Source organism: Etheostoma spectabile, chromosome 16 (assembly GCF_008692095.1).
Source record: "Etheostoma spectabile isolate EspeVRDwgs_2016 chromosome 16, UIUC_Espe_1.0, whole genome shotgun sequence".
Classification (NCBI taxonomy): domain Eukaryota; kingdom Metazoa; phylum Chordata; class Actinopteri; order Perciformes; family Percidae; genus Etheostoma; species Etheostoma spectabile.
The window spans coordinates 9,714,307-9,724,764 of NC_045748.1; the positions used below are offsets into that span (position 1 = coordinate 9,714,307).

General features: G+C 43.3%; 1 protein-coding gene across 1 annotated transcript in view; it reads right to left on the reverse strand.

Annotated features, from left to right (window-relative positions):
- The window catches only part of ttc28 (tetratricopeptide repeat domain 28), a 145,557-nt gene that overhangs the window by 40,689 nt on the left and 94,410 nt on the right, over window positions 1-10,458 (reverse strand). Inside the window, 3 exon segments of the mRNA XM_032539214.1 lie at window positions 5,597-5,693; window positions 6,052-6,240; window positions 8,438-8,659. Of these exon segments, the coding sequence (XP_032395105.1) occupies window positions 5,597-5,693; window positions 6,052-6,240; window positions 8,438-8,659 (508 nt within the window).

Here is a 10,458-nt window from a genome sequence, read left to right on the forward strand (position 1 = left end):
TTAGCTCCAGAGTGAGACATCTCACTTCTATACTTTCTTTGTTGGGATTTGCACATGCTCAGTAGCTCGGTAAGATCCCATCAGCTAGATAACTCTTTCTCCAGCTTTGGTCAGTCCAAGTCCAGGTGTGCAAACAAGTTCCTTCCCAAGACTCGGAGCCACTGTCGCTGCATCCGAAGCTTAGCTCCGCCCAAGATGACTGTGATTGGTTTAAAGAAATGCAAATGACCCCTGACCATTTTTCTCCTATCCAGGAGTGTATGCTCCTGTTGCCAGACCTTCCTCTGCAGTGCTTTGAAGATAAGTCTGGCAATGGAAGTTGAACACTGAGGTTTTCAGAAAGCAACTAAATACTGGGAAAATACAGCCGTTGTTGCTGCGCAACCAAACAGGACTCTTAAATGCACAGATCCTAAACCTGTGCGTGTGTTCGGGGTTAACTGCAACATTAATCTTCCCTCTAACAGTTTTTGTGTTTACATGCCCGCTGATAACTTGATCATAACCAAATTGAGGCAAAACTGTGATTATTGCAACGCTCATGTAAACACCTTAACTGGGTTATCTCAGTCTAATTAAGGTCCAAATCAGAGCAAAACGTTATTAGATTAACAAGATTGGATTACACACCTGCCTTTCAAAAATACTATTGCAAGTGCAGTGTTCACCTTTTCAGTCTTTCTTCTTTTGAAAGGTCCTGAAAATATCAATGTTCTAGCAAGAGAAAAGAAGTCAATTTGACTGCTTTTTATATGTTGTTGTGTCCTGTATCTTGACATTAAGCCAGTAGACCTATCAAGCTTTCCATGCTAGCAGGGCACAGTTAGCAATCATAACTGGGCCTGTAACAAGTATAACATAATTGTCTACTTGTCAATATTTTTGACATAATCACGGTTTCTTTGTTTAACCACAATCAATTGCTAACATTAGCTATGGACCTAATGTATGACTGTTGACGGTTGTGTGGATTTTGATTGGATATGCCAAATTGTAATAGTGCTTGTTGGTCCGACCGTTGAGCTAAAGCTATGTTAGTATTGTAGTAGTGTGCCAGTATTATAAAAACTGTGCTGTAACATAACCATGTTTGAGCTTACTACAGAAAATTCTACCTGAACAGCAACACGGAGGTCAGGATATCGACAGCCTTGTCTAAATTTGCCATGTGAAGAAATCCTAAAACCTGAGAACTGTAATTTAGATGGCATGTTATTTCTACAGCAAAGGCAAAGGAGGACGATGATAGAGAGCGGGGGGGTGGGGGGGCGGGGAGATGGGGGGTGTCGAGACACCAGATGGTAAAGGTTACCATGGCTTTCATGTCATACTGTCGATGAGAGAGAGAGAGAGAGAGAGAGAGAGAGAGAGAGAGAGAGAGAGGACAGACACTGTGGTCTGATGCTCAGTATAAACTGAGACATTTGCAGCTCTGTTGTGCTATTTAGGATACGTCTGGTGATAGTCTATCATTTTTTATATTTTCAATAAATCCCATGAAAAAATAGTCCCCAACAAATGCACTATTTCCTCCTGTTTGATTAAAACTACCGGGACCAGCTGTATTAGGAAATTCCTGGACTGTTGTTTTTGTTTTGTTTTTGAATTAAACAATATATTTGGATTTTTAAAGATGTACAGTGTTCAGTAGGAACCAATGGGCTTTAAGCTGAGAGCCACAGACAGGAAGTGAGAAGTCTTAACCCTTGTGTTGTCTTCCCGTCCCGTGTTTTTTGTCAACACTATTATCACTTCTTCTGACATTTTTGTCACTTCAATGTTGTGGTTGCTTTTTAAAAATGTTTTTTCCAAAGTTATTTGATATTTCCAATGTTGACATTTTCAGCTTATTTCAAAAGGCCCAATTTTTTGTGATGAAAAAACTGAAAATGGGTCAAATTTGACCCGAGGACAACATGAGGGTTAAGATGAGGCACAGCACAATTTTCCTCTATAAAAAATTGAAGCAGCCATTCTGATGCAAGAGCATCACGCACGCTATTGTTTTTTATAGCATATATAGTTGCATTAATTTCAAATTAAACCCAAATACTACCTGAAGAGCATCATCGCATCCAAGCTACAGAAAGGATCAATAGTGGTTTAGTTTAAAGCACTCAAACTGGGCAATTTACAGAACGCTTCCTATTAAAACTGAATTTAAAAAACGCCAACTGAACAACAAGAATAATAAAACTGAGCGCACAAAAGCAATTAATCAAAATGAATAACCACGCATCTTTAATTGGCATATTAAAGATGAGTGTGCAACTGCAGAAAAAAAAAATTAGTAATTCAAGCTCTGTGAAAATGGCAACATTTAAGAATAACGATGCATTATTATTCTGTGTTGACTTTATTTTTTATTTCCAATTGTGTGTAAGAATGACTTGAAGTATTCATGAGGCGCACACACTCTCACAGCATGTTCTGGGTTTTAGGAATACACATTCAGATGCATGCGCATGGTGTGCGCGTGGTTTTTGGTGGGAGCGCATGCATCTTGCTTCTGACGTCGAAGCTGGTTGAGTCGATAGCGAGAAGCAGAACATGATAAAACGAGACTGTCCTAAATCCGCTCCCACGGCGCTGCGGAGGAGGGTCTGCTAGTCCACACGGCGCGGCGGAGGAGGGTCTGCTAGTCCACACGGCGCTGCGGAGGAGGGTCTGCTAGTCCACACGGCGCTGCGGAGGAGGGTCTGCTAGTCCACACTGAGAGAAAAACCGGCTCTGGTTTATTGGAATTTCTTTGAACAAATCCTAATTGTCTTGGTCGGCTCTAAGCTCGGCACATAGCCCCGGTGCCGCTGCTAAACAGCCTCGGGAAGGAACTGGTTTTGGTGGAACTTGTTTTGGTGGAACGTGTACATTCAAAGGTTGTTTTAGTCTTGCGAGAGAAAACTCAGATTGGACAGGTAGTCTAGCTAGCGGTCTGGATTTACCCTGCAGAGATCTGAGGACCAGGTAACCATAGTCCTCAGAAATCCACCGGAGTTTGCTATTACAACAAAGAAAGCGGGAGGTAACAGACGTCAGCAAAAACACATCCGGCGGAGTTTCCAGCGGCACCGGAGCAACTCTGGAAGTGGAACGTCGAGGATATAGACTATGATGAGGGTAAAGCAGGAAGTAAGAGGAGAGGAGATGAGAAGAGGGGGAAACATAGAAGGAGAGCAAAGAAGAGCAGGAAACAACAGAAAGAGGAGCAACTCCCGCTTCCAAATAAACTTAAACATGTTGTTTTTTAACTTTACGAACGTCACGTTCAGCGCCCCATGTGTAACCTTCAGTACGTGAAGTTACGTCTTATTTGAACCCAAACTGCGACTGTTGACGTTGACATGTTTAAAATCACGAACATTACGTTCAAATCCGCGACCGACGTTCTCTGGTTTTAGATATGAGGATTTTTGTCTGCTACAGACATGGACGCTCATCTAAGAGGGGAAGAACAAATGACCCGTATCGTCGTATGGTTTGGAGGACTTGTTGGATAAAACTGTTTAAGAGACAAGTGCAATGATCCCACACTAACACACCGTGGTCTTGACTCACATAAGCCCTGTTAGGAATATGTAGGAAGGAGAAGAGAAGGAGACTGCTGATAAGGAGAGGGAGGCCTCGTTCATCGGGGTCTCGCGCTAAGAGGATTACAGAGAAGCCTGCAGAGTTGGCTGGACTCGCCGGTTCCAGTTGCACCCCTGCTCTTAAACTCCGCTGACACCCGAGCGTGAGCAGCTCCGAGGCGTGAGAGTGCCAGCTCTCTGCAGACACTCTGCAGGACGGGGGGAATCCCCCGGCGCGGAGAGATGGCACAGTGTGAAGAGAGAGCAGAGCCGTGAGGATTAGAGGAGTGGGAAATGAGGGGAGATCTGATGACAGGGTGTGATATTAGAGAAAAGACCCCTGTCATCAATGGCAGGAAGTGGGTGTGGCCAACCAGAGACACGAGCATCTCCAAGTGTCTCCTCAGTTTCTGCTGACTTTAAAGTTTCGATCTCTAAGATCTCTTTGGAGGAGGAGGAGAGGACATGAGAAGACAAAAGATAAGACAAGGGTGGAAAGGAGAGGAGAGAAGGAAACAAGGGGAGAGGAAAGGCAAGACGGGAAGGAAACATGGGAAAAAAGAACGAACAGAAACAAGCGTGGAAAGAAGATTAGGAGGAAACAAGGAAGGAAATGAACAAAGAGGAGAAGACGGATATAAGGAAAGGAGAGGAGAGAAGGAAAAAAGGGGTTGAACGGAGGCGGCAAACAAGGGGAGAGGAATGGCAAGACAGGGAAGGAAACATGGGGAAAAAAAAAAAACAGAAACAAGCGAGGAAAGAAGGTTAGGAGGAAACAAGGAAGGGATTGAACAAAGAGGAGAAGACGGATAAGAGGAAAGGAGGGGAGGAAACATGGAAAGAGAGCAGAGAAGAGCGGCAAACAACAACAAAAAGAGGAGCAGAGGACAAAAGAAAGGAAACATGGGAGAAGAAGAAAAAAGAAAAAGAGGGGAGGGAAAAAGAGACCAGAAAAGAGGGGAGGAAAGGAGACAGAAGAGGAGAGAAGAGGAGATGAGAAGAGAGGTGAGGATAGGAAAGGAGATGAGGAAACAAGGCAGGAGGGGTGTTAAGTAGTGAGAGGAGTAAAGGAGAGGATGAACACTGGGAAGAGGAAAGGAGAAGAGGAAACAATAGGAAAGAGGTGGAAATTAGGGTGAAAAGTAAAGGAGAGGAGGGAAGGAGGAGGAAACAAGAGAAGAACTGAGAGAAGAGAGAGGACATCCACGAGGTAAGGAAAGGAGAGAACAAAAGAGATTAAACAAAATGAAGAGGAGGAAATAAAAGAGGAGAAGAGAGAGAGAAGTATCATCCATAAATGATGACGTGAATCATTGATCTGAGGCGCAGACTGCAGCTCGTCTGTCAGTGTCACGACTTCAGCAATCGCCTATTAGTCGCACATCAAGGCTCCTACTCGTGGCGGTGTGGTGTTTTATTTTACTTCTGCTTATTTCAGACGGAAAACCAAAAATGACTTTTGGGTGACTGAGCACAAGACTCACATTCACATGAACTGATACTTCCCAGGAAGTGGAAACAAAAACAGGGAAATATGTACTTGATGCTGAAGATTGGACGTGTTCACTGCTTATACTACCGGCGTAATGCAGGGCACACACACACACACACACACACACACACACACACACGCACACCCACACAGAGTTGTCCACTCAGCGCCGGAGTCAGGTTCACTGGCTCTCAGATATCACTGTGGCCGCAGAAACCAGAACCCGCTTAATAAAACATGAGCGTTGTTTGGACAGAGAGGCACTACTGCACTCACGGGGGAACAGGACCTATTTAGATCCTTTACTGAAGTAGAAGTACTAATGCTACACAATGAAAATACTCCGCTACGAGTAGAGGTCCTGCTAGGTCCACACACACACACACACAAACACACACACACACACACACACACACACACACACACACACACACACACACACACACACACACACACACACACACACACACACACACACACACACACACACACACACACACACACACACACACACACACACACACACACACACACCTACCCAGGTTGGAGGACGCCCGGCCCTGAGCTGCTCTGTCCTGCAGCTCCTGAGCGATTTCGAGCTGGTGCTGGTGGTGCTGCCGAGCTCGCTCCAAGTCCTGGGAATCACACCAACAACCATCAGTCACATTTATTAGTCTATTGTAAGTCTCAACAGCACTTCGAACATACAGAACGAGGCTGCAACTACAGTTAGTTGTTGCTATGTTTTGGTCGGCTCAACATGGCCCATGTCTTATTTTTTTAAGATTTGTTTGTGGCATTTTTAGGCTTTTATTTGATAGGACAGGTTAGACATGAGCAGGGACGGAGGGGGGGGGTGATAGAAGCATAGAGCTGCAGGTTGGAACCTCAGCCGCTGCGGCAAGGACTGAACCTCTGCATGTCAGTGCGCACTCTACCAGATGAGCTACCCGGGCGCCCGTGGCCCACGTCTTTCAACAGTTCCCTACCCACCTGCATGCACCGGGCGGCGTGTCCCAGGCCAGCGTACGCTCTCATCTCGATTGCCCGGTCGCCCATCTCCTGGGCCAGCTCCAGCACCCGGGTGTGGTATGATATGGCCTTGTCAAAGTCCCGCTGCGAGTGGTAGGCACTGCCCAGGTTGCTGTACGCCCGCGCCTCCTCACGCACATTCTCCAAAGTCTACAAAACAGAAACACCATTTCAGTGATAATCAGACATGACAACAGTGGCAGTTTTGCATTTTTCAGTGTCTCCAGTTGTGAAAGATTAGATATTATCAATGCTCTTCTTCTTTCAAAAAAAGTTGTTCTTCACCAGTAGGTATACATGACGTCAAATAACACAAATAAGGACTCAAAGGACTTTAAAAAAAAAATATATATATATATATATTAAAAGCACTATCACTTGCATCAGGACAATAACAACAGACTCTTAAAAGAGAAATGAAATAATACGTTGAAAAATATATATCAATACTCAGTCTAACTAAAGGAAGAAGCAGATTTTTTGTTTAGAAAGATGGAGATGGAGACGGAGACGAGGACGGAGACGGAGATGGAGACAGAGATGGACACGGAGACAGAGACTCACGTCGCTAACAGATGGAAACTGTTTTGTGTTACGAGCTTCAACTCTTGAAGCTAAAGAGACCAAAACTGTCAAAACAAAATGACTTCATAAACTCTCAGTAGTCTGGAGACTGTACTTTATTTTTTAGTATGTATATTTGACTTTACAAAATCTAACAGATGGTCAATTTGTGTGTGAGGGGAGGGAGGGAGAGAGAGAGAGTGAGAGAGACAGAGAGAGAGAGAGAGAGAGAGAGAGAGAGAGAGAGAGAGAGCTACAAACAGTGTCATGATGTTGGCTGCAGCGGCTGGCTCGTTAGCCAATTTTACACTTCATCCAAAAAAAAGTAACATAAAAAGTGAAATGTGCACAGATTATTGTCTTTTGTTATGTTTGTTTGTGAAACATTTGCAGGAAGAGCTTCAAATGTCCTGAACGCACACCATGTTCTTTGGAAAATGTGCAGTAACTGTGTTATAAAATACTGAGTTCAGACAATGATAGATAGATGTGCTAAAATACACACTACAACGTTAGAAAAACTAGAGATGCTGCCCCACTATTGGAATTTATCACTGAAATACAAATACGTACACGTCTCTCCATAATAATCCATGACGGCTTTATATTTATATTTAAGTACATGGATATCTATTTTTAGCCTGTTGGTGCAACAACAAGCTCGTTGGAGAAGAGCCAGGTCTGTGTCCAATCTAAAAGCTGATTGGTTCAGAATCGACTCAACCTGATGACGTTTTCTATACATTTTTTATTGTTTTTGAACTGGAGGGATTTTAATTGCTGTTTGCCGGATTTAAAGGCTTATTCTGTACGGAATGCATGTCGTGTGGCTGATAGAGACGTTTAGATGTCAGAGAGACTAAATCCGTTCAGATTACGGATCATCTACAATCTGTTATTTATTACCATCAGCAACAAGTTTTCAGGTTCCTAATTACTGTATTCTTGTTGTACTGCACATTGCTGCAGCTCCTCTTTTCACCCTGTGTGTTGAGCTCTCTGTTTTAGCTCCGGAGAATGACTGACGGTATGACTGAAGCTAGCATACCTCACTTACTTTTTTCTAGGTTCCTTTTTTGTGTTCCCACCAACAAATCCTATGGAGAGATTAAAACTAACAATATGTCTTGTGATACTTTCTGACTTCCCATTTTTCTCTGTGGCACTCAGACTCAAGCCCATTGGTCCCTTCTTTAAAAACTGATCACATTATATAATAATTATTTGTTATTATGCCCTATTCATGCACAAATGGAGAGACGTCAGAGTGAGTGGGCTGCCAGTGCAGGATCTGCGGCTTGAGTGGTTTTTGGGGGAGGGTTGGGGGGGTACGGTGCCTTGCTCAAGAGAACCTGGCACTCCCCAGGAGGTAAAGTGGCATCTCTCCAGCAACCGATCCACAGTCTGTACTGGGACTTGAACCAGCGACCCTTTGGTTCCCAACCCAACACCCTATTGACTGCTACTGCCGCCCTAATATAGTCTCATATCAACATTCTCAGTAATTTCCTAGAACTGCTCACTGTAGTTTTTATCAAGCAAACAGGAGGACATTTTACATTTGCTGGGGACTATTTAACGCGGCGGATTAATCCACATTTGGTTCTCTAGTGAGTATTTGTGGCAGCAGGACAGTTTCTGTGGGACTGAGTCAAATTAAACAACAATGTGTGTGTTCATGGGGATGAAGGAACATGTCAGCCAGTAGATTAACAACAAAGTTAACAAAGCTTCACTCCTCCACCGACACATCATCAACAGGTGATAGGGTGTCGTTCGGTACCTTTGAGATGTCCAAGTGCTGCTCGTGGCACTGCACGGCGTTGGGGAAGTCTCCCAGCGCTGTGTACACGGCGCCCATGTTGCCCAGCTGGCGAGCCTCGGAGAGCTGGCACTGCGTCTGTCGCGCCAGCAGCACACACTGCTTATGGCTGGCCAGCGCGTTGGGGTAGTCCCCGATGGCGGTGTACACGTGGCCCAGACCGCTGAGAGCATCGGACGCCGCCTGGAATCACACAAACATCACGTTGGTTAGGGTCCAGAGGAACAGAACCGTCCACTGAGTCCAGGAGGCGGGGGGGACCAATAATCAGTCAGGGAGGCATTTTATCAGAAAACAGCAAAGAAAATCTTAGACATATAGGAAATACACACTGGATAGGATAGAACAACACGATGGTATTCTGCTAAATAAAATACATACTGTGACATGTGTTATTAATTTACTTGTTTTCACTTTGTATATCTGAATACAATACACATTTTCTATAGGCTCTTAGTCCTCTGCCCTTAATTAATAAATAATATATATATATATTACATATATATATAATTATATAAATTAATAAATGGGATTACTCTAGTAAAGTATGAGTACAGTACTTACAGTAGTTACAGAGTAATAGAGTACATTACTTACAGTAGTTACATTGTACCAATGAACATTGTTTTCTCCAAGTTAGTTTGGAACGGGGTAAATTGGGTAAAAACACGAGCAGTCAGAACTCTACTTGTTGTAATTGTGCGTATTTACCTCATTTTGATTTATATAAAAGTGAATCTTCTTAAAGTACTTCTTTAATTCTTGACTTTTGTCAGAATTGCATTCAGAGTGGCAGCAGCTGCAGGTTTGTATCCGTCCCTTTTAGACGCTTTACTTCTCCATTTGCTGGACTTCACTCTGAATTGCAGCACATGGCGTTAACTGAGGCCTGCCCACCTGTGCAGTCCCCTTATCATGGCAGGTAGTTTAATCCTATCTGTGTATTTATTGTCCTCCTTAATTCAAGTATGTGGATCATGCCTGATGGGAATCCCTGGATGAGATAATCTGTATAAACTGTTGGCTGGTTTTCAGCCTCTCTGATCGTCTGGCTGCTTGCCGCCCTGCTGGTCTTCAGTCCAGTGAACCCACTGTGTTCCCACATCTTACTTTGTTAATTCAACGTTATTATAACTCATAAAACTGATGGAAGAAACAGTGACAATAAGACCCGACATGTCATCAAGATAAATAACAACACAAAGGCTCCCTGATGAGCATTTAGTGTTTATCTCCATTATAACGACTGGACATGTCATTGTACCTGTTCTTAAAGGGTAACTACCGTTTCTTTCAACCTATGTCTTTGTGTCTAAGTGACTGATGGGAACAAAGATCTTTGACATCGGTCCAGTATTAAGCAAGATCGCTGCAGTTGGCTGCGGTGAAACAAGCTACAATGTGAGTTAATAGGGGCAGTTGTCCAGCTTGTATTTACCTTCATAAAAGTGCTCCTTTTGCCGCTGATAGACTCAGATTAATATTCTATAAGTGTCTGACAACATTATGGAAAGGATCCCTAAAGAGATAAACCTTTAAAACCTTTTTTGAGACCTTTTTGTTCAACCAGAAACAGCTCTGAAGTTGCTAACGCTAAACCCACCAGACTCCATTTAAAAAAGCAATACTTTTAGCGTGTTTAGAGCCAACATATTTTCACATGTTAATGGGTAAACTATGTGTTTATTTCAACTAAATCTAGAGTTGTGATGGTTGGAAAAGTGGAAAGACAACCCAAAAACAGCTTTTCATTGTTTTGTTTTGTTTCTGTCAACTTTGTATGACTATATTTTACGATGCTACAATTACTGTTTATTTACATGGAGTCTGGTGGCTTTAGCGAACGCAATTTAGCGGATGTTTTTATGTTTACAAAAAAGGATCTTACACTTTAACAGAAAGGTCGACCTCATTAGAAATCCTTTCCATAATGTTGTCAGACACTTACTTAGAATATTAACCTGAGCCTGTCAGTGGCAAAA